The sequence below is a fragment of the Heterocephalus glaber genome, unplaced genomic scaffold (assembly GCF_053883595.1).
Source record: "Heterocephalus glaber isolate CG9 unplaced genomic scaffold, H.glaber_assembly_v1.0 deba00001687, whole genome shotgun sequence".
In the NCBI taxonomy this organism is placed as follows: Eukaryota; Metazoa; Chordata; class Mammalia; order Rodentia; family Bathyergidae; genus Heterocephalus; species Heterocephalus glaber.
Genome location: NW_028258412.1, coordinates 555,333 through 579,245, shown reverse-complemented (window position 1 = coordinate 579,245; position 23,913 = coordinate 555,333). Strand labels below are relative to the sequence as shown.

The 23,913-nt window shown below is 52.6% G+C and overlaps 1 protein-coding gene across 20 annotated transcripts in view; it reads left to right on the top strand.

Moving 5' to 3' along the window:
* Positions 1 to 23,913, top strand: part of Txnrd2 (thioredoxin reductase 2) — an 87,768-nt gene that overhangs the window by 38,470 nt on the left and 25,385 nt on the right. For 15 of the 20 annotated variants that reach the window (XM_087198609.1, XM_087198616.1, XM_087198615.1 and 12 more), the window contains 6 exons: positions 10,595 to 10,731; positions 13,267 to 13,362; positions 13,713 to 13,805; positions 15,766 to 15,837; positions 16,035 to 16,132; positions 18,276 to 18,478. In XM_087198609.1, coding sequence (XP_087054735.1) covers positions 10,595 to 10,731; positions 13,267 to 13,362; positions 13,713 to 13,805; positions 15,766 to 15,837; positions 16,035 to 16,132; positions 18,276 to 18,405 — 626 coding nt within the window. In that variant the 3' untranslated portion in view covers positions 18,406 to 18,478. Of the gene's footprint in view, positions 1 to 10,594; positions 10,732 to 13,266; positions 13,363 to 13,712; positions 13,806 to 15,765; positions 15,838 to 16,034; positions 16,133 to 18,275; positions 18,479 to 19,668; positions 19,953 to 23,913 lie in introns of those variants that run through there. The other 5 variants (XM_087198606.1, XM_004843259.4, XM_087198614.1 and 2 more) reach the window with 1 other exon arrangement.

Sequence of the window (23,913 nt, the reverse complement as noted above, 5' to 3'; positions counted from 1 at the left end):
CAGAACTTCAGACCTTGCGCTTGTGAGGCAGGCAGAGGAACCACTGAGCTAAATCCCCAGCCCTAGTAGCTGTTTTTAATAAAAAAGTGATACAAGAACTAAGGATGTGGCTCAGTGGTAGAGCACTTACCTAGCATGTATGAGGCCCTGTGTTTTATCCTCAGCACTGGGGAAAAAAAGACAGCATCTCTGTGCAGATATCCCTGCCCACCTGCACTCCAGCACCTAATAGTTTTGCCTTCTGGTTTTGCTAACTGCCCTGTGAACTTGCACATTGACAGTGGGAACGATTGAGATGTTGCTTCCTTCCCATACTTCTGGCTCTCTGAGGTCTTTGTCCTGAGCTTTCCCTGTGTCTCCCTGACATAAGTTGGAGTCGGAACCTGGGTTGCCCTCAGAAGCCTCACCTAGCTGCACCTCAATGAAGCATGTGCTTACCAAGTTGCCCAGGTAGGCTGTTCCATCAGCATTTGTCCAGACTGGACAGGCCTGACTGCCAGTATCCCCCAAGGTGAGAGTCCCAGAGGAACAAGGCTGAATCACAGAGCAATATACTTCTGAAAGAAAAAAAAAAACAAAACCCATACAGAAAAACACCTTTTTCTCCTGAGTTGCTCAGAATATATGGAAATCGGAATGAAGTCAAATCCCTGGACTCAGAAAGCAGTTTGGATGTGCAAGGTTCTGAAATGCCCCTGAGTGAATTTAGTGCCTCTGTACCCAAAGTTGACCAGTTACCAAAGAAAATGTTCTTGGTTGAACTGTCAAAATAAATTTTAAGTAAATTCATTAGGAACAGTATGAAAGATAAAGTAACATTTTGGACCCAGAAGTGTACAGATGTTTATTTTAAATTCCATTCTAAATGGAGAGGTGGCCTGTTTCTTCCTGTATAACTGCTCCCCAGTGCTTCCCCTTGTCCCTTGACTCTCCACACCCCACTGTGGGCACACACAGCCCTTGTCTCACCCATGGACTGAGGGGTGGGCTATGCAGCCAAATGCTATCGATGGTAGGGGCTCCGAGAGCTAGGGGCTGTGCCTTTGGAAAGCCCCAGGTTCTCTCAACTTCCAGGCATTCTGTAGCAGGGGACAAGGCCCCTGCCTGGCAGAGTTGCCAGTGTACACACACCCACACTCTCCTGCTGGGAGTCTGTTCTATTTTCTGTATTTCAAAAAGAGCATCCTGTAGACCGTCTGCCTGCCTTGATTGATGCTGGGGGTGGAAGCTTTTCGCAGCCCTTGGCCTTTGACCTTGCTTCCCGAGGGCTGTGGCGGCAGTGGTTTCTGGCACGCCTTCTGGGTGGGGGTGGGGGTGGTGCAGGCATGTGCTGACTTCGCTGCTCCCTCTGAGCCTCATTTTGTAAACATTCAGGAGCCACTTCCCAGTTGAACAACTGGGAAGGTTTTCTGCTGGTTTGTACTGATAAGCCTTTAATCAAGCATTATTTCTACTTGCAATAAAGTATGATCTGCTGCAGGAGGTTAAAATATAATGCCCTGATGGGGGACATGGCTGGCACCATTGACATCTCTTGGGATGGTGACTCTCATCTCAGACATTTAATGCTGAGTCTGAACAAGCTGCACTTTGAGCTCTGATGGGCATTTAAAAACAGAAAGGGAGAAGGGCTGGGGATTTAGCTCAGTGGCTCCACGCCTACCTCGCAAGTACAAGGTCCTGAGTTCGATCCCTGGTACAGGGGAAAAAAACAAAAGAGAAAAGAAAGGATGCCCTTCTTGCCACCATGGACACACAGAGAAGGAGCCTGCATCAGACTAGGCCACAAACCTGCCAGGCTGCCCATGTCCTACAACCAGTGAAGCCAGTGGACACTGGCATCATGAAGTGGGTGCCACAGCCTGGAAGCAGAGGGGCCTGAAGCCTCTTCCTCAGCCCAGCCTTGATCTCCACGTGGTGGATTAAACATATTAGCAGTTAAAGCAGTTAATTGCTGTGCAGGGGGCCCCCTCATTGTTTGTCTCTGAATCACCCGCCCACACCAGGTGTCTCAGATAATAGACTGGGAACTTCAGCAAGGAGGATTTCCTGTCTGCAGATGTGCCGATTACAGCGCTGAGTGAAGACAGTCAGCCTGCCCAGGCTGCCTCGGGCTTGGATTCACCAGCAAGTTAACTAGTTGTGTTCTGCATCCACCACTGTCGGGGACCCAGACCAGGATGGGTATTTCAGCAGACACCCTTAGCATAGACATGACTAAGTTCTAGTTGAGCTTAGATTTGGTTTTACAGAAGGGATTGAGTGCCTCTGGAGTGTAGCCTTGGAAAAATCCAAAGCTGAAACTGTCATGAGCCTCTTGGCATTCCAGGCCTCTCTAAATGATTCTCTGTGTCTGTCTTGGGAGCATGAGGTTGACTTTGGTGCATCAGTCCCAGGACCACACGAGTCCTAGAAGGGCCCCATGCGGAGGAAGGGCCTCACTGGGCCTATGAGGCCCACAGCCCTGACATCCACTGTTCTTGCCATTGTTCCTGCCATCCTGAGTGCTGGGGAGGCCAATGGGACCTGCCTGAGGAGCCTTCTTTGAGCACCTGGCGAGATCAGTTTTTACCCTCAGGCACTGAGGTCATTTCTTTTCCTCCAGGCTTTGTCTTAGAAAACTTGCTGTTTCTGCTAGCCTGTATGTTTAACCCACTTCTGAGCCTCTGAAACTGAGGGCAGCCAGTGAGCCCAGGTTCTTGGGCCCTGGAGCTTGGCTTCCCCACTTCCATCTGACCACCTTGTGGAGGCCACCAAATGAACCATTCCATGTACACTTTATCCCACACAGCATGTTCCCTGGCCCATGGGATACCCAAGGAGACCATGATGGGACCCTCAGTGCCCAGGAGCACACATTAGCTGCTGCTCCTGCTTCTTCTAGGACTGCTTGCTTGCATTTACATGGTGGTCTTCCTTGCTCAACTGTGTTCAAGCAGTGGCCCATGACAGGTGACTGGGCACTTGGACACTGGGGAGGAGCTGATGGGCATTATGAAGCATGGACACAGTCTGGTCTACAGAGCTGCCCTTCTGCCCAGGCCAAGCCCACTAGAGACCTTAGGTCCCTTCCCCAGGGGAACCTCACAGCTATAGGTGGGGTCTGGGGCTCATTGAGAAGCCATTCAAGCAAAAATGAAAGTGGAATAGGAGAGGAAGGGACTGGGTGCGTAATTCATTGGTAAAATGTGCATGCTTAGCACGTTTGAGGCCCTGGGTTTCATCTTTCCCCTCCTCCAAAAAAAAAAAACCTTAAAAATCTGGCTCCTGGGCCAGGGATTTAGCTCAGTGGTTTCGCCACCTGCTGCGCAAGTGCAAGGACCCGCGTTTGATCCCTGGTACCAAAAAAAAAAAAAAAAATCTGTCTCCTAGCTACAAAGATATGAGCCCCTCTGTGCCTGGTCCCAAGTGTCATGCTGAAGTAGACAAGTAATAGACCCAGCCTCATGAGCATGGCTGGCACTAGGGGCCCCATACCCTTCGGGACAGTCATCTAGGGCTGCCCTTGCAGGCTTGTGTGAAGCTCTGCCTGGCTCAAAGGGTGGCCACAATGAGCACTTACTTGTCTAGCCCCTTACTTCCTGGCAGGGTGCTTCTGGCCGCTTCCTTTGTGCCTTTGCTGCTGGATCTGTGTGGATCACAGCTCCTCTCACTCACCCTGCCTACTCCTGCTGTCATTTAAATCTCACCTCATTTCACGGATTGTCCTTTCCTGGTGGGAACATGTGTCCCAGGCGGGCGTGAAATCAGAGGGTGTGCTCATTTTCCCATCATTGAGAGGCTCGTGGTGCTGCACACAGCCTGCTGTCTATGTACCCACGTCCAGCAGAGAAAGTAGCAGTGACCAAAGGCTGCTCTTTGGGTGGTTTTGGCCTGCAGCTTTCAGACCTCTCCTTGGGGCAGGGCTGGCTGGACAGTCATGGCATCCAAGCCAATCTGGGACAGCAGCAGTGGCTGGTGGGACTCCCAGTGTGATCTGAAGTTGACCTTACTTAGCTGCTTTGAGGGCTCTTCAGGGTCCTGTGATTGGGAAAGAGAGGCTGTCTTACCTTGGGGCCATTGGTAGGTTGCATGGCTAGCCTAGGGAGGGAGGCAGCTCTGGGGGCCAGAAGCTTTTGGCATAGCACGTCCTGAGCATGCCCCACCACCACCATCAGAGCCCATCCACACATTTATCAGAGGGGGAAATGAGATACCCTCATTGTGTGCAGAAAACATGACAGAACGTTGTGCATTGTTTACAAGATTCTCATAGGGAAAGAAAATTAATGAAGATGTCTCTCAATGAATGAGAAGGCAGGAGCTGGCCATTCACAAAAGAGGAAATACAGTTAATAAATATTTGGCAAAAAAAGTACTCGATTTTACTAATCATCAAAGAAGTCCAAATTAAAACAACATGAAAGATGGGAGCCACCCCCCTTTAGCCATGAATATGAAGAGTCTAAGAATAAGCATTCCTGGAGTGAGTCCCTTGACACATGCTGGGAAGCCCTCACCCCTTCTCCAGTCATCCCTTCTCTGAGGAGGAACTAAACTAATAGACAAAAGGGTACCCCTGGTATCCTCCTGGTGGTGTCTAGGAAGCAGAGATTCGGGAGCACCAAATGTCCCATACCTGGAGAAAACCACTCAGAAGGACTGGGCAGACACTATGCTGAGTGCTCTAGAGCAGAAGCTATGAGATGGAGCAGGAGAGCACACAAAGGCCCTTGCAAAGAGATCTGGAACTGGTGACCTCAGATGCAGCTGGGACTGGAAAGTCTGAGCACAATGCACAGAGTGAAAGACAGGGAATCCCCTCTTCCCGCAATTGCCTGAGTACTATGACAAGAGGGAAATGGTTAGGGCTCAGTTCACCTGCAGCTTACTTCCCACACCATGTAGGTCCCACCGGGCCTGGGCCCAAGAGGCTGGAGCCACCCTGTTTATGGAGCCAACTCCTAGGTCTCCATCTCCCTCTGGCACTTCAGGCCCAAGCTGAGGGGGTGCCTATAAAACCTGAATGGGTCCCCAGCACCAGCAGGGAGATTTGGCTTTTCTCTGAGCATGAGGGAATGGGACTCCAGTGGGTCATGGGGTGTGTCCAGGATCACGGTGCCCACTCTGCCTCCTCTGTGGTTACTGCTTGGGTCTTTGCTCAGTTAGGCTCATGGTGGGGGCTCAGGGCTCTGTATCCTGGATGGCAGGGCCTGTCATAGCTGTAGGACATGGTCCCATGATGTGGGGCACCAGGGTAGAGCTGGCCTCACTGCCCATAGGAGCCAAACTGCTAGCACATCTTCCAAACTCTGACACACCCACAGCTGCCCTTCTTGGCTGGACTTCACTGCCTATCTTGGCCCATCCCTCCCTTCTTGCTTTTGTAATTCAGAAGCAGTCACCAAGTACCTACTCCATATGCCACACTGTCCAGTCTTTTGCCACACTGTCCATTCCCTCTCCGTCTATTCAGCCATCTATCCTTATATCAGTGGCTTGACTAACATTTTCACATTTTCCCCAAATGTGTATATGTAGTATGTCCCCAAAATTCCCAGCTTTGATATGGCCACGGAGACCACTTAGTTTCGTACCTATATCATCTCCCATGACCACTTCTGAATTTATACATAGTGATGTTTCCATCAACATTGGGCCAAATATCCAAAATATCCAACCATGGTCCTCATAAGATTGTAACTGAGTTGAAATATTCCTGTCCTATACTGATGTCTTTGTAGCCATTATAACACTGTAGCACAACAGTTACTTACACGCCTATGATGATGCTGGTAGAAACAGACCTATTTAGATGCACAAATCCTTACCCTTGTGTTACAGTTGCCTACAGTACTCAGTGTAGTAACACTGTAGAGCCAAGGCAGGTAGTAGTATACCATGTTGGTTTGTGTAAGTAGTCTGTGATGTTTGTATAATGGTGAAATCACCTAGCAACACATTGCTCAGATATATCTCTGTTGTTTGTTTTGTTTTGTTTTGGTACCGGGGATCAAACTCGGGACCTTGTGCTTGCAAGGCAGGCAACAGAACCACTGAGCTAAATCCCCGGCCCTATCCCTGTTGTTAAGCATCAGATGACTGTATCTTTGTATCCTTTGAGACACTGGTACTGGAGTTGGTTGAAGGACCTACAAGGTCCATAGTTACCCTCATTACCATGAGGAGCATGAGGAGATACTCGTAGCCTCCTGGGACAAACAGGCAAGCAGGGGAGAGCATGGACATAGCATGGCAGGGCAGTCTACTGGCCGCCAGCTTTGCCGCTGAACACTACAATGCCAGCCCAGAGCAATCACCAGAGGGTGGTGGGCCTGGAGAGGAGTCCAGGCCAACAGAGACACTCGGCCCCTCCTCTGCACCTCAGCTCTGGTCGTATGTCCCCAGCCCCATCCTCTGATGTGGCTTTGCACCTCCAATGTCTAGGCTGATCCTGACTGGTGCCAGCCCGCTTAGCATCAGTTTCCTGTGGCTAAGCAGCGCCAAGAAGCTGGAGCCGGCCTCCTGCAAACTTGAGTGGCTTGGCTTAGTGGAGTCTCTGTGTTTTGACATCTTACTCTAGGCAGCAGCTGGAGACTTAAGGTTTCCTTTTCATGGGGCTTCATCTTCCAGATGTTCAGGTGGGTGCCACCCACTTCCTGGCTGCTGCTTGCTGAACTCTGGTTTGTCCAAGCTGCCAAGAGCTGTGGGAACTATGCCTTTAACACCAAATCATCTTTGCCATTGAGGGAACCACTCTGAGCCCCTGGGAGCCGAGAATCCTCCGGATTCAAGGCAAAAGAGACCTTCCCTGACAGCTTAAGTGACGAGGCCTGAATGCTACCCTCTCTGCAGGCCCAGAGTTGTATGGAGCCTGACAAGAGGCAGCCATGCCTACACCACCAGGGACTGCCCCTCCTTACCCCTTCTGGCCTTTGCACCCAAAAGCAAGATTGGCTTCATTTGTGCCTGCAGATGGGTGTGGTGTGGTTCAGAGACTGCCCTGAAGCCCAGCTCCTCTCTTGGCACTGAGGGCTCAAAGCTGGGGCTGTTTTCTGAGCAGCTTCTGGGGCATATGGGAGAAGATGAACCAAGGCCTGCAGCGTCGAACAACTAGGAGACCTGGTTGCCAGCCCTGCTTGTTCTGTTCTTGGGCTGGTGCCAGGTGAGGGGTCACAGGTCTGGACCCTAAGACCCTGCCCAGGGTGTGAGTGTTCATATTCTTGCTGCTGGCCCTGGGTTGGCTTGGATCTTTGGGCCATACTGTTAGATTCTGGGCACACAAGGCTGTAGCCTGTCCATGCAAATAGTCTGTTGGCAGGAGAGGAATATGAACCCATCCTGGGGCTGGGAGAGTAGAGGAAGGGAACCCCATCCAGGAAGGGCCATGAGGGGAGTGTGAGCAGTCAGCTTTCCTAGGGCTCTGTGTAGATCCCATCCCCCAGAATGTGTGTCCTGTCAAAGGCTTGAATGCTGCTGTGACAGAGCCACTGCTCCTGTGAGCACCTGTTTGATGGGTGCTGAGTAATGAGTGTCTTCCCTCTGGCATGCTGCCTTTCAGTGCTGCACGGCTCTCCTTGTCATGCTGTCTTTGATCACACTCTGTTCCATGGGTCAGCCCTGTAGGCCATGTAGAGCCTTGTCCCTGTGGTGGGAGGCATTTAGAGATCCTAGTCAGGGGCTTGGGTCACTAGGTCATTTTTGCTGCTAGACCTCCCCACAGTCAGAGCCCAGAACTTAATATTTTAGAAAAGATAATTTCCAGCTCAAATTTGACATTACAGGATTTTTGTTTTTTCAATGCTGGAATTTGAACCCAGGTTCTCATGTGTGCTAGGCAAGCACTCTACTGCTGAGATACATCGCTGGTCCTTCGGAGTTAGACAGACCTTTTTGCGGCTTCTGTTGTTATTAGGATATAATCTTCTGAGGATGCCCTATGAAATCATAACTTTTCCAGTTTCTTTGATGGCAGTCAGCCCTCATCTCTAAGTGTTCCACATCCATGGGTTCAAGCAACCACAGATGAAAAATATTTTTTAAAATTTCACTGTACTGAACATATACAGGCTTTTCTTGTCATTATTCCTTAAACAATACAGTGCAATAACTTAGCTAGCATTGGCATTGTATTATGTATTATAAGTAATTTAGATATGATTTAAAGTTTATTAAGAGATGTTACTAGGTTATATGCAAATACTCTGCCATTTTGTATAAGGCACTTGAGCATCTGTGGACTTTGATGTCCTGGCAGGACAGAGCGGTCCTGGAAGCACTCTGCTGAGGATGCTAAGGGAGGACTATACGGATCTTTTTGTGTGGTCTGTCATCAACCTCATATGCAGGTAGGTTCACTTGTTCTAGGCTGTTTACATTTCTAGGAATTGTTTCCTATGTTAATCTAATTTTATTTTTTGAATATATAAACCATGTATAGGAAACAAAAGAAGTCACAAGATTCGTTTGACCAGTCTTGTATGTACCTCTGTCCTTGTATCCTATTCTTTCTTTTTCTGTAGGACACCAGTTTTATCTTTTCACTGATTCCTTTTGTGGATGTGTGTGTGTGCTCATGTACATTTCCTTATCCTCAGAGGAGGGCAGTATGCTCCACACATTGTCTGCTTGCCTGTCCTGCTCCACCCCAGAGCTTCCTCAAGTCAGGACAGGGCTTCTCCATGCTGAAGTTCAGGCAGAGGAGTAGGCTTTGCTGTGGGCTTGTGTCCTTCAGGGCCCTATGGCCTGTGAGACAGGTGCAAGGAGTCTCCCTGGGACACTGACACCTTGTCTTGTCTGGGTCCCACATTGGCCCCTTTTATAGATGAGGACACCACAGTTCACAGAGAAAGGAGGGCTGTCTAGGGTCTCTTGTGCATGGATGGCAGGTGATGTTGGCTCTGGGGCACACAGCAGTCCCAAAGCAGCAACTGGACCAAGCTGAGAGTCTAGCAGGGCTCAGAGCCCAAGGCCAGGAAACACTGTTCATGTTTAGGGCCCACAGCATGGGTGCGGGCTAGAGCTCGAGGACGCCTGGCAGGGAGGGAAGAAACCAAGTGGACAGGCATGGGTGACCCGGGCCCAGCACTGAGGAGAGTGACTGTGGCCAGCCACGGTTGCCCAGGCTGGCTCATGAGTTTCCCAGAGCCTCACCCTACCTGGCAGAGAGGCAGCTCTGTAGCATCTCACTTGATTGATGATGAGTCCATTGGTGTCACCTGTAGAGCCTGAGTTGGCCCATCTGAGGCTCTGGGGACCAGCCCTCCTCTGCACTGTCAGAAAAAAAAAAATAATGGGCAACTTCCTCACATTAAAACCACAGGAATAAAAGAGTAGGTGTCATCTGTGGTGGAGGGCCTGCAAGAGTGGACAGAGGGCATACAACAGGAGGGACACATGACCACAGATGCCTGTGGTCAATCTTATCCAGTTAGCTGGACCAGGCCCTCAGATGGTGGCCACTGCTGTCCCTGCTGCCTGGGTCCATGAGATCCTGCCTGCACCCTCAGTGGACAGAGACCCACAGAACCCATTTGGGTGTGGAGTCAGACCCCGGGACCAGCATCAGCTTGGGTGCAGCCTGAGGCATGGCTGACCCTGCCTCAGCCTGTCCAGATGGGGAGGAGGCCATCAGGAGCCAGTAGATGTCCCTCAGAGGAGGCCTGGGTCTGTGGTGCTTATTGCGTGATGGTGTTGTGCTGTGGTGTGAGGGGCACAGTGAGGACAGACAGAGCACCAGGTGCCAGTAGCAGCACTCTATGCTCCACAGAAAGGCAGGTCTCCCTGGATGACATCAGTACCAGAGCCAAATGCTGGTGCTGATGTGGCTGGGCCCCGGCCCACAGAGGGTTCTAGAGTCTTGTGCCCAGTCCTCTGGTGTTGGGCCGCAGCTATGTTGGCAAGCACCTACTCCTTCCCTATGTGCCAGAAAGTAGTGCCTGGGAAGTATTTCTTCTTCAGTGAGTGCCATCCTACTGTAAGCATCAGTGTCACTTGGTAAATGTTCATTCCAGATACTCGCCATCCCTTCTCCATGGCAAGAGTGCTACCTGCAGAGGCCAGGAGCCTGCGACACCATCTGAGCTTCACCTTTGACTCCTTCTAAGTGGCCACTCTGAGAAATATTTTAATCTTGTTTTCTTGAGTTGAGGTCTCCCTATGTTGGCCAAGCTGGCCTTGAACACCAGGGCTCTCAAGTGATCCCCCTGCCTCAGCTTCTTGAGTAGCTGGACCTACAGGCATATGCCAGTACCTATGGATCCAATATACTTTATTTTTCCATACTAGGGATTAAACCCAGGGCCTTCACACTGAGCTACATCCTCAGCCCTTTTAATTTTTTATTTTTTTTTTAATTTTGAGACTGGGGCTCACTGAGTTGCCCAGGATGGGCTTGAACTTGCCATCTTCCTGCCTCAGTCTCCCTGAGTGCTGGGATTACAGGCATGTGCCACCATGCCCAGGTTGAAATGATTTAAATAAGCTTCAAATGTTTTAAGTGAAACAGGCCATTGGCTGGCCCATTAACTCAGTTGGTGAGAGCAGAGTGTTAAATGAAAGGAATGTAGGTCAAAACCACTGAAGAAACTTTCAACCATCTTTGTCTTTCCTTCAGGTCGAGTCCCAGAAACCAGAAGTCTGAACCTAGAGAAGGCAGGAGTGAATACCAACTCCCAGAATCAGAAGATTTTCGTGGATTCCCAGGAAGCCACTTCTGTCCCCCACATCTACGCTATTGGAGATGTTGCTGAGGTACAGCTGACACCTGCCTGGCCAAACCTGGTGGCCAGGACTGCTCAGGCCGGTCCACCACCCACCTGTCCCAACCAGGCCTTGGGGAGCACATGCCCTGGTAGCTGCTGTCCTGTAGAGATTCTTCTTTCTCCAAACACAGAGGCGCTGAGCTGGACCCCAAGGGCTGGTAGGGTACATTCCAGAAAGGATTGGGCAACACAAGGCTCTTTCAAATGCCTTTCCTTTCTGTAGAGGGTTGGTATGGAACAGCTTTAAAAATGGTTGTAAGCTCCAAACATGGTGGTGCATGCTTATAATACCAGCATGTGGGAGGCAGAACCAGGAAGATTGCCTCACTGGGCTACGTAGCAAGTTCAAGGGCAGCCTAAACTGCCTAGCAAGACCCTGTCTCAAAAAAACAAAAGATGACAAAAATAGCTGTAAGTATAATTAGCTGAATCTTACAAATGGGGCCATCCTATCCCCACGGGGGAGAAAACAGTCTCCCATCCCCTATGCTGCCCTCCTCACCTCAGTTTACCCTATGAGCTACAGGCAGGTTCAGCTCCTTCTCTGATGAGGCTGCACACGGGGCAGAGCCTCTGCTCTTTGTGGTGCTGTGGAATGGGGACTTGTGCCTATCTTTCTTGGATGGGGATGGCACAAAGGCTCTGCAGCCTACTCCCAGCCTCCAGGCCTGCGGCTGCAGCTGTCTCCTGTTGTTCTTCCTCCCCTGGACAGTGGGGACTGCTGCACCCCCAAGTGAGGCCTTAGTGGATGCTCCTGAATACTCTCCCCTGCTTGGGAGGCATCCAGCCATCATCCTGTCCTTCATGGGCCCCTAGCAAGAGACCTGAGCAGTTCCCACAACCTCAGGAACAGGTTGCCTGTCCTGCATGTTTCTCGCATGTCCTGGGGAAGGTGACTCAGGGGGCCTTGCCAAATAAGCCCTGAAGTGGTCCCCCTGTCCTCAAACTCTGTTGTCTTTTTGCGGTGAGACCTGCTCATGTGATCCACGTGTGTTTATGTCCTGACAAATGACAACAAACTTAGGACCACAGAAGCTTATTCTCTCACTTTATGAGGGCAAGAAATCTGAACTCAGGATGTGGGCAGAGCTGTCCTTCAGGCTCCTCTGTGGGAACCTCCTTCCTGGCTCCTCTAGCTTTTATTTGAGGCAGAGTCTCACTTTGTAGTGCAGGCAGGCCTTGAACTCACCGTGTATTCCAGGCTGACCTCAAACTCCTGGCAATCCTCTTGTCTCAGCCTCCTGAGTGCTGGGATTACAGGCGTGCACCACCACACCCGGCTTCCTCTAGCTTTGGTGGCCCCAGACATTCCTCAGATCCTAGCTATATCACCCATCTCTGTCCTGTTAGAACATGACTGTCTCCCCTGCATGTCTTTGTGCCCTTATTTGTCTCTGACACATTGTCTTTCATCAGATTTAGGGTCCACCCTAATCCACTACAACCTTAATTATATCTGCAAAAACCATATTTTCAGTAAGCCACTTTCTGAGATTCCAGGTGGACATGAATTTTGGGAGGCCACTGTTCAGCCCACCCCATTGTGGTAATGTCCATTCACCCAGCAGATGTTGCTTAAACACCTACTGGGGACCAGCACTTTCTAGGAACTAGGGACACTGTGACACCTAGAAGAGGCACCTCCATGTGGGTAAGGTGCCAGAAATATCTGGCACACCAAAGGCATTCTGTATTTCAAAAAACAAAAAATGAAATCCACACAGTTAGAAAAGTCATTCTGAGCAGTGCAGAGTTAACACACCATTGTCAGGCTAGGGCCTGGGAAGACCTCAGGGTGGGGGGGTTAGGGGGCCATTGTTTAATGAGATATTGTGTGCTGCGTACATGGTGGTTTCCGCAGTTAGTCAGGCCTGGTGGAATGTGCATATTGCTTCCCCAAATTATCTCTGCAGATCTCTGTTCATTTCTGGAATGCCAAACAGCATGTGGATTTCCTGTTGCAGAGGTGATTGGCAGCTGGTCCCAGGCCGATGTGTGCAGGAACACTTGAGACAGGGTGCATGCTGGGATAGAGGGGTCTCCCACAGAATAACACTGTGATTTGGGATTTGTCATGGGCTATAACATGCACTTCAAGCTGTGTCAGGAGCACATGGAATGCTTGGACCTGTTTTAGGCAGAACCCCAGTGAATGGGAATGGTAGCAAGGATCTCATCTGATTATATTGGTGACAGCCCTCTGAGTTCATCAACAGAAGAAAAGGGTTGAGAGAGAAGCCTTGATTGAGTGAGGGTGACATGGTTCCAGTCATTGGCAGCTCATTTTGTCTTTCAGGAAAGGGAGTCAGAACTACAGGCATCTCCCCAGAGCAGGGTTGGTCGGGGGGGGGGGGGGAGCCAAGGATGCTGTACCTCTCAGTGTGGAAGAATTAGACTTGAATGGGGAAAGTTTTCTGCTCACCACAGCTCTGCATAGTGTTTTGGATGGAAGGTAATGAATGCTGAGAGGTTGTACTGGCTCTTTTGGATGTATGCTAAGGTAACCCTGACTTCCTTCCATCAGGGGCGACCTGAGCTGACACCCACAGCCATCATGGCAGGGAGGCTTCTGGCCCAGCGGCTCTTTGGGCAGTCCTCAGACCTGATGGATTATAACCACGTGAGTTCTCTTAAAGGACCCCACGTATCTCCAGGAAGAGACCGAGGCTAGTTGTTCTTGGGGGGAGGGTATGTGTGCATACCTGTGTGTCCATGTTTGCCTGGGTATGTGTGTATGCATGTGTGTGGGTGTATGTAGGTGAGTGTTTTGTGCACATGTGTGCATTATGCCTGCAGGTGTGTGCATGTGCATGGGTGTGAGCAGGTGTGAATGATTTGGCTTTCAGAGTCCAGTCCAGGAACAGCATGGCTGGGCCCTGGCCTATGACCACTGCCTTTTGTGTCCTACAACAGGGACTTTTCTAATTTGGGGGTCCTGAGAGGCATTTCTTATCCTGGGCCTGTTTCCAGGTTCCCACGACTGTATTCACTCCGCTGGAGTATGGCTGTGTGGGGCTATCAGAAGAAGAAGCCGTGGCCCGCCACGGACAGGAGCATGTTGAGGTAGGGTCAAAAGATCTACGTAGCCCATGGATGGCCCCTCCCTGAATGGAGGTCCTATGAGCAGGGCTATCTGTGTCCCTGCTTCCCCAGGTGCTGCAGCTTGGCAGGCCCAGAATGATGGCCTGGGTGCAGTAGGAAGGGACATACAGGACAGGTGCACTGGAGGGCAGTTCCAGAAACGAGGGAGGCAGAGGCCTTTGGCAGCTTTGGTGTGTGGCCAAAACTTGGCTCCTCTAGCCTCAGTGGCTGCCTGCCTGCTGCCCCATGTCATGAATAAGGAAGGTCCCTGGCCACCTCATTCTGAGGCTCCATGGTCTAGCAGCTCCATTCCCATTCCCAGTTATGCTATAGGAGTGAGTGCCCAGTACCATCAGGGTCCCCACCACGGAACTGTCACTTCCCTGCTAGCATCCTCCAGCATGCAAACACCAGCCCACTCCACCTGCAGAGTGCTCATCACAGAAGTTCCCAGGATGCCACTATGGCTCTTCCCACCTCACAGGGGCATGTGTCTCTGTCAACCTGGAATGGCTTCCCTGCGTGTCCTCTGACTTCTGCTTGCCACCCCCCACCTCCTATCCCTACTGGCCCACCCCCTCCTACCTGAACCTCTGCCTTTCTGGGACTCCCCTGGGGGCTCTAGCAGGCACAGCTCACACTCTGTCCCAATCTAAGCTCCAGTCTTCTTTCCAAATTCCTCCAGTCCTTGTAGGCACCAATGGCATTTACCTTAAGGAGGGGGGTTTTTATTGGGCAAGGTCTCTTTTCGGGGGGTTGGCCCCAGGCAGGCAGGCCATCACCCTCAGAGTGGTAATAGAACATACTCAGGTGGCCTGAAGGGAAGCCTGGAGGCTTTAAAACCTGCCATGCTGTGGATGCTGGAAGCCTTTGATATGACTTCATCTTCCTGCTGTAGCAGCTTGCAGGTGGTGGGGGGAAACCAGACTCCATGTAGCCTGGGCAGGGGAGCCTGTGCCCTTTGGGAATGAGTCACTGGGCTCCAAGGCCTGCCCCTGCCCCTGTACCTCAACCCCTTCCATCACTGGGACAGGCCTGACAGGCTGCCCTTCCCTGTAGCACTTTATTTGCTATTTTTGTTTGATTCATCGTAAGTACCCTGGGACATATGTTCATGGCAGTTATAATGTTGTTTTTTTGTTTCACAATGTTGAATGGCCAAATACCCTTTGTTTGTTTTCTTTTCAGCTCTGTCTTGCTTAGAACAATATTCTCTGAAGCTCTATTAATTAATAATGGCTGTACAGCACATGTGAGGGCCATACTCATTTTTTACCCCGCCACAGCCCCAAATGCTGTCGAGCCCTCTATGGGTGCTGAAAACCTGTCCAACAGCTCCAGTGTGGCCAGAGCCTGCCTTGCCCCTTGGTCACCCTGCACCAGCCCCCACCTCCTCTTCCCTGAAGGTAGGGCCCAGCCAATGCTGAGGTGCCCAAGGGAGGCCAAGAAGCTGCCCCCAGCCCATTCTTGTCCACATGGGTGGGCTGGGCCACCCCCGCACAAATCACAGCCTGTGATCATCCTGTCCAGCCTGCAGTGGTCACAGGGCCTGTGTCTACCCCACATATGCCCCTCAGGGGGTGCTGCATTACCCTGGCCCAAGCCTTAGGCCCTGTGACACATTATGGCAGTTAGCACATGGGGAGCCTGGTATCTGCTCTCTTGCTGGAGTTCACAGGGTTCTAAAGCCTGGGCAGGAGAAGGACTATCCTGCAGACCCTGTGGCTCAAGATACTGGCTGCCTGTACATGGGAGAGGGGGGGACTCTCTGCAGTGGCTGAGCGGTGCCCTCACCTCAGACAATACATTCTGGCCAAGCAGGTGGTTCTAGGTCCTTGAGAAGCCCCAGCTTCCCTGTACCATTTCTGTTAGATCTGTAAAATGCCCACAGGACTTGTTTGGCTGTGGTCATCATTCTAGGAATTGGTGTTTTATCAACCAGGTTTATCATGCATATTATAAACCCCTGGAGTTCACAGTGGCCGAACGGGATGCATCCCAGTGTTACATAAAGGTAAGTTCCCTGGAGCCCCAGGGGTGCCGGGGTGAAAGGGAAGAGGGAAAGAGCCAGCGGCCAGGGTTTCTATGCTGTCCTAGAGCAGAGCATCGTGAATATCCAGGGCCACTCACACCCACAGGCCAAGGCCACAGAGGTGGGTCACAGCTGGGTCCCCTGAGGCTGGGCTGTGGCTGAGACTCTGTGGCTTTCAGATGGTGTGCCTGAGGGAGCCTCCACAGCTGGTGCTGGGCCTGCATTTCCTCGGCCCCAACGCTGGCGAAGTTACTCAAGGATTCACTCTGGGGATCAAGTAAGTCTGGAGGAATGTGGGCTGTTCTTCGACGTTCAGCTGGTGTCCCTCCAAGGGCCATCAACACTACAGCAGAAGTCCACTGGGTGTTATGTTGTTTTCCCATGGCCTTGTGCATGTTTGCCGGAGGGATTCATCAGGATCTCCTCAGTGAGGGAGGTTCAATGTGAAGGAGGAAGCTTTCTTCTCCAGCTGCATGTGCTCAAGCCAGAGCCATGCACCCTGCTCTGTGGTTGCCTTCTGGGGGATCACTGTGGCCCTGGATCACTGTTTGGATCTCTTCAACATGGTCAGAATGAGCAGGCTTGAATCCTCGCTCACAAGGGCTGTTGTGAGCAAGTTCTCAGCCTCAAATGTGTGGGGAAAGAGCTATTCAGGGCCACTGAGCATTTTTTGGAATTTGAGCCTGGGTCCTTGCCTGGGCTATTGTGTGGGGTTTGTCTGTTTGCAGTACTGGGGATGTAATGCAAGGCCTCCTGCATGCTAGGTCAGTGCTATACTGCTGAGCCACACCCTAGTCCCCTAGGCTGTGTGTTTCTGGGATCCAAAGGCCTACAGGGACCATGACATGGCTCTGGGTAGGGTAGGTTGTCTGGGGAGTTGGAGGCTGGGAGGTCATGCATGGCATCTCAGAAAGGAGACTGGGCCTAGCACATCAGAGGCAGAAGGGCCATGCAGGGACAAGCTGCAGACAAAGCAGAGAGGGAACCAGGAGGGGCTAACCTGAAGAGGAGGCATGTACACAGCTGGAGTCCCCTGTGTGCTGGGGCATATGAGTATGACCAAGAACTATCTTGGGGGTTAGGGGTCTGGGGCCAGGGAAGGGAAGGGAGGGAGCCAGGGGAGAGGAGCAGGACCTGTATGATGAGGGGCTCTCTGTAGGAAAGATGGAGGGCCTGGGCCAGTTGCCCTGGGGAACCCAGTCTTCCCCACTGGGCAGCACAGGACCATGGATGGGGCCACCTGTATCATGGGACAGCAAACCTCAGCCCCACCTAGCCCTGCATACATGTGCTGGGGCAATAGCTGGGTTGTGGGGATCAGATTTTTCCAGGAGATGGGCCTCAGAGGTTAACGGGCAAGGCTGGGTGCAGGGTGGGTTTGTGTCCCAGACACGTGTCTGTGGTTCCTAAGCTGCAGAGCTATCTGTGGCAACAAGGCTGTTATTTGAAAGTTCAGTCCAGAGTGACCACTGAGTGGAACCCTATAAGCCCACTGTAGTCTCTGCCTAGAGTCTTGCTGGAACTTGTGGGGATGGGTCTACTGTGGGCATAGATAAGAGGCTGTGAGTGACCTTGGGAGCCTGACCCAGGGGCCCTGTGTAAGTAGTGGTGGGCTGGGCCATCCATAGCACCAGTTTCTGACTGCAGGCAGGAAGATTTCTGGGGCTGGCAGGGGACAAGGACAGCCCTGACCCTCTCCCACTAAACTATGGCAATCTATGTGGACTGGCATGCAGATGGTATTGTCCAGACCAACACTTAGTTTCTGGAATAATTTCTAGAAAATCCTTGAAATTGTGGCAGCCTCTTTTAATAATGTAATTGCAAAGGGTTTATTTCCTTAATATGCAAAAACTCTTAAGAATCAATAATAATAATTATAGAGTGAACAGCCTAAAAGAAAAAACACCGAACATGAATGGGTAATTCACAGGAAATAAAAATAAACAGGGCTTAGGGCACAGCCACCCACAGAGCAGGAGGCTCCCTGCCTCCTGCAGCAGGTGCTCTGAGCATGGTGTCAGGCTTCCAAGTGGGCAAGGTCTGAGCAGAAGAGCTGGGCGGGGTGGGAGGCAAGCCAGGTGCAGACTGCAGTAGTAAGAAGTGGGCTCTGGCTCACTGGGGCAGGTGATTTGAGCCACACCCTGAGGGAGTGAGGAGCCAGGCTTGAGGAAGGACCAGTGGGTCTGTGTCTGGTAGGGTTAGAGTGTCAGGAAGCTAGGCCAGAGCAATCAAGGAAGGTTAAATGGGAGGTGGGGCCCTGTCGGCACTGGGCATTTGCTGAGAGGGAGGTGGACAGGAGTAACAGGCTAGAGAAAAAGGCATGGAGGCAGTAAGGAGGCGGTATGCCTTCTAAGGCCTTCCCAGGGTCCCAGTGATATGCTGACTCCTTTCCTATCTCTCCCATCCCCTGGGTGTAGGTGTGGGGCTTCCTATGCACAGGTGATGCGGACGGTAGGTATCCACCCCACCTGTGCCGAGGAGGTGGTCAAGCTGCGCATCTCCAAGCGCTCAGGCCTGGACCCCACCGTGACCGGCTGCTGAGGTTAAGCTGCCATCCCTGCAAGACTAAGGGTACACAGTATGCCGCCCCCACTGCCAGCCTTCAGAGGCCCAGATCCAGGTACACAAGTTTGAGTGTGGAGCACGTGGCTGGCTGGGGTTGGGGGTGTTACTGTGAAGGTACCTGGTGAGGCTACACCTACCATGGTACCTTGAGCAGGTGAGCGCTATCTGTCCTTAGGCTGAGAAGCTGGGCTAGGAGGGGAGCCCACCAAGGGTCCTGCCCTCTAAAGGGCACCCCAAGATCCCTGCCTGGCTATTGCTGCTCTCCGGGGGCAAGTAGTATCAAGATTGGGATCGCATCCACAGCCTTCCCTGGGCAGTCTCAGCTTAGTGCTCCCTGGGGCCTGCAGATAGAAAGCAGGCCTCACCTTCCTGTCCTTGCAGAATGCCAGTACTGACTTATTTCCCTCTCGCCCAGAAGGTGGAGACACTGCCTTGTACATGTTCAGCCGCCACCCTGCACATCTGCTTCTGCTACAGCTTTGCAAAGCCACTGGCAGAGCAGGCGGCCAGGAGTTTCCACTATGTTCGTTGGCAGTCCTCTTCTGTGGAATAAGAAATAGCGAGTAGCTCCCTGGCTCCTTCCAAAGGCATGGCATGTGGCCAGAGCCCTGTCCCCTCTCAGGCAGACACAGCCTCTTCAGGCCTGTACAGTGTAGCCCACCCTTGAATGTCCCTCATAGCTGTCAACCCTTTCTGGGGTTGGGGTGCTTTGAGCTTCCTCTCTTCTGGAGATGGAGGCTGTGGGCAGAGCAGTAAGTTCCCCGTTGAGATTCCCTCAGGCAGGCCTGGGAGCCCAAGAAGTGACTGCCTGCAGCAGATCTGGGCCGGGTCCTCACCCAGGTGTTCTGGCATTTGACTTCAGACCCAGGACTGACTTTGATACAGGCAAATGAAAGGCATCGTGAGGGAACTCTTATCAGAATATTTTATTTATTTATTTATTTATGGTACTGGGGATCAAACTCGGGACCTTGTGCTTGCGAGGCAGGCGATGGAACTGCTGAGCTAAATCTCCAGACCCAGAATATTTTATTATAGAGTTGTTTTGTTAAGAAACTGCTATAATTTTTTTTATTATTTCAAAATATTTTTGGAACACTTCAGTGCTCCCTGTGAATACGTTGCTCTGGGGGCAAAGGTAGGACTACTGTCTCAGGGGCTTGGCTCTAATCTATCCCTTGAGGGTCCCCTGTGTGTCCAGGCAATGTGTGGGGGAACCTGTGTTGACTCCATGCATTGTGGCAGGACCGGAAGGCCAGGTCTGATGAACCTGTGCCTCTTCTTCCTGGAGAGCCTGGGAGATGTTGCATGGAGCGGTGTGACTGCACAGATGACCTGTGTGCCCTGCAGGGATGGCTCCAGGGGCAGTCAGCCCCTTGCCTGCACCCTCTCCCCTCTTCTGCCTGGGCCACCCCCCTCAGGCCCCAGTACCAGATGATGATGGCCTGGACAGAAACCCATCCTGTGGGCTGTCCATGTCTGAATTCCCTGGCATTTCTGGAGTGCAAATAAAGAGAGTGTTTTCCTAATATGTGTTTTGCTCATGGTGTTTCCAATGCACCCTCAGGATTGTCCAGGTGGGGCAGGGCCTCACCAGCCTGCAAGCCTTCTTGTAAAATGAGAGCAGCTTCTAAGACCTGCTGGTGGGTGGGAGGGGCAAGCCCTGTCCCTTTCCAGCCCAAGCAGGATGAACTGACCCCCCCCATCCCCTTTCCCATACAGCTGCCTGGCCTCAGGCCAGAAGACCTTACTTGGGGGGCCCCAGGACCCTGTGCGCAGATCACTGCTGAGATCTCTGCACCGTGAAGCAAAAAGGGTGCCCCAGCTCCCAGCAGGCGCTGGCAGGGAAGGGGTGGTGGGAGGATAGGAGCTGCCAGGAGCATTTGAAGCTTTCTGTCCCCAAATGTCAGTCACCTCACTGTTTCCATTGTGGTCCTCCAAGTCAGCTCCTTGGCTGCACTAAGGCTAATCCTGCATATTGAGGCTTGATGGGCTGAGGGAGCGCCTGTCAGTCACTGTACAGAGACAGAGCTGACAGCAGCAGGCAAGGCCCGGCATTGTGCTGAGGCTTTCGCTGCAGCTAATCCCATGTCTTCCTTAAGAAAACATCACTTAGTCTGCCGGCCCCGGAGCCCTGGATGGGACCCTGCTTGTCAGCGAACAAAGGAATGTGTTTGCACCCTAATGGGCCTATGGGAACCTGGCTTGCGGTGTGAAGCGTGTGCGGGAGCTCTCAGACGCCCAATTAAGATGCCAAGTGCTGGGCTGGGCCCAGCCCTCCTGACAAGTGCAGAGCCAGATCAGCCGTGTCCCATTTAACGCACGGCTGGTGGCACACCCCAGCCAGCCCCAGCCGAGGATCTTGTGAGGAGGGTTTGCCTCCAGCCTGAGCATTTGGTCTGCCTTAGAGGCAAAGAGGTCATCTAACACCTGCTGCCTGGGGCCAGCAGGGGCTCTCTGGGGTCCAGACCTATAGGGGTCCCATAGATTCCTCAGTCTTGGGAGCAGCCCCTGCCTTGGGGCAAACAAGGAACTGGAAATGGCCTTGGTGCTTTTTGTGATGATAGAAATGATGCAGCCTGTGTGGGGCCTCCATACATACCAGGCGGCCCTCTGGGCTGAGCCCCCACCACCACTGGCAGCCAGAGTGCCGCCCACATATCCATGTCCCCACAGCCCCTCCAAGTGGTTTGCTTGCACGCTTCTTTCCCTAGAACAGATCTTACATCAGTGTACCTGCCCCCTGTAACTTCTGCTCTCTCTGTGCTGTCTGTCCTGTGCTACATCCAGGAGGGGTCCAAACATCCACAGCCCATGTCCCAGAGAGCCTTGGGTTCCAAGTGTTGCAGGGGAAGGTCCACCAGAAAGACCCCAGGGACTGCCATTACCTGGGCTACCTTTGGGGCTGGGTGCTGGAGCAGCACACATTGGTTTGGCTATGAGGTCCCATGCCCAAGAATAGGTGGGGGACCCTGAAGGCACCACACTGCTATGGTGGGACATGAGCCCAAAGCCCTCACTCAGGCAGCTGTGAAGCCAGGGCAGGTAGGGGAGGACCCCAGCAGGGCAGTATGTATAGGCCAGGTCAGGAGCAGGATGAGTGTGTTGTGCAGGTGATGGCTCTGTCCTGGCTCCAGGCTCACTGCATGGGCAACCCCCTCTCTGAGCCTGCCTCTGTCCTGTCCGTTCCTCCCAGGGCACCTAAGGATGGGCCAGAGTGCCAGGTGCTTGCCTGGTCCCAGGACCACCTCCTTGCCGCCTTTGCATGTTTTTATGGTGCAATGAAAATATGATTTTAATTCCTCAGATTGTTCCACGTAACCTTCAATTACCCCTGGCAATGTCTTGCACACTTCTTGTGGCTCTGGATTTTGCAAGAACATGGGAGGGAGAGGAGCTGGCAGGGGGTGGAGGGTTGTCCTCTAGGCCAAGCTACCCCCTCTCCCCCTTATCCTCACCTAGGAAGTGAGGCAGGGTCACCCGTCACCTCCTCACATACCACAACACCATACCCTCTCCATCTAGACTCCCTCCATGCTATCCTGTGACCTCTGGGGTAGACATGCAGAGGAGGATGACGGGCAGTTGTGAGGGCTGGCCAGGGATGAGTGGTGGAGGGCAGACCCAGAGAGGTCTCTGAGGAGGGGCACAGCAGGAAGTTGTGAACTCACAATGACAGCTGAGATGCTCAGACTGCAGCCCTCACCACTGAGCATCCCATAGCCCTGTTGGCCTCCAGCTTTGCTCAGTGGGCATGGTCCTGGTTATTCTTTTCTGGCTGTGGAAGGGGCCTTGGTGCCCCCACCAGGGGCCCTTGCAAATGAGTGTGTCACCCCTGTGAGGAGCAGCTCAGTGTCAGGTAGTACTTGTAGCTCAGAACACCCTCATCTCAGGTTTGAGCTTGTCTCTGAGCTCCAGGTGTTTGCTTGTCCCACAGTGTCTTAGCACATGTGGCTCACCTCATCAGGCTACCACTCCAGCCTCGGTGCCCAGGCAGCAGCTCAAGATACCAGTGTCCACTCCCCTGTCTGAAGCAGACCTGGGGACAGGCTGAGGCTCCACTACCACTCATGAGCTGGGCACAGAGCCATCTGAAGCCACAGGTAGTGCAGGGCCTGCATAAGGAACACCCTGAGATGGCAAAAAGGGATCTTGTCCAGGAGGCTATGCCACCACAAGAGACCTGGGACTGCAAGGCCCATTGCCAAACCCTCCTGCCATTCAGACTCTAGGTGCTCAAACCCCCTGTCAGGACTCTGACCAGTTGAGAGGTGTGTTTGAGTCTGTGCTAGGCTGGCAGGTGGGCTGTTCATGCTTCCCTGGGCTCACCTGTTTCCTTGTAGAAGTTACTACCCCCTACCCAAGGCCTCTGATTGCCCTGTCCTTCCTGGTCATCCCACCCTTGGTTCTGCTTAGGGAGTATGGCAGGGACACTGAAGGCTGGTCACAGTCAGACATGGGGAGGGGGTTAGTCTTCCACCCTGCAAGCAGAAAGCTGTGGCTGGTATCTGAGGCCAGCAGGGGGACACTGGACACTGAGGAATGAGCCATGCAGCCCCAGTAGACACCCAGACCCAGGCACTGGGACCCACTAGAGCCAAAGCATGTTGCTCCACAGGCTTTGCCCCATTCAGAAGCATCTGTGAACTGATTCTCCATCCAGATGGACCTGAACCAGGCTCCTGGGGGCCCACCCTGACCCCCGGCCTCAGAGGAAAATGCTCTCTCCTGATCCCAAACTTGTAGTCTGTACACCTCCTGCCAAGTATAGTACTTCAGCTCAACCCAACCTGGGAGGGGATCTAACCACCTCTCCAGAGCAGGTATCCCACCACCAGGGACTGTTCAAACAAGGGGAGCTCCAAAGGAAGCCACCTGCAGGTGTGGGCCCTACCAGTCCTCAGCCCCATGCTGCCAGGAACCCCACTGCCTGTCCGCCTAAGGCCTTGGCCCCTAATATCATCTTCTGTTTGTGTGGGAATGTGGCTGACTGCTGACAGGTTTCCATGGACCCTCAGGCAGCAGCCTTGTGCCACTCTAGTGACTCCTCAGCATAAAAGACCCCTATCTGCAGAGCCAAGGCTGAGAAAGGGCCTCTGCCGCCTTTGAGCTGTCTTTCCTACCTCCTTGGCTTCTCCTCTCCAATGGGTTCCCTCTGGTGCTGGTGTCAGCAAAAGTCCAGAGCCAGACAGGCCTGCTATGGTAGCATTTTATGCTCCGGCCATATTCCTTCTTCTGCCATGTTAGATCCGGGCTGTCTGGCTAAACACTGCATGGCCCTGGAGCTGCCCTGCTCCCTTCCTGTCCCAGGTGGGAGCATAAATAAATAAACTGGGATATGCACTGGTGCCCTGACTGTGCCTGACCAGCAGAAGGCAGGCAGGGAGGGCTATGGGCACAGGCTCTGCCTTGGGCAGAGGCTTCTTCTGCTGGGCTTCTTCCAGGTTGGGTGGGGACTCCTACAGTGTTGTACAGACACCAGCTCTGTCC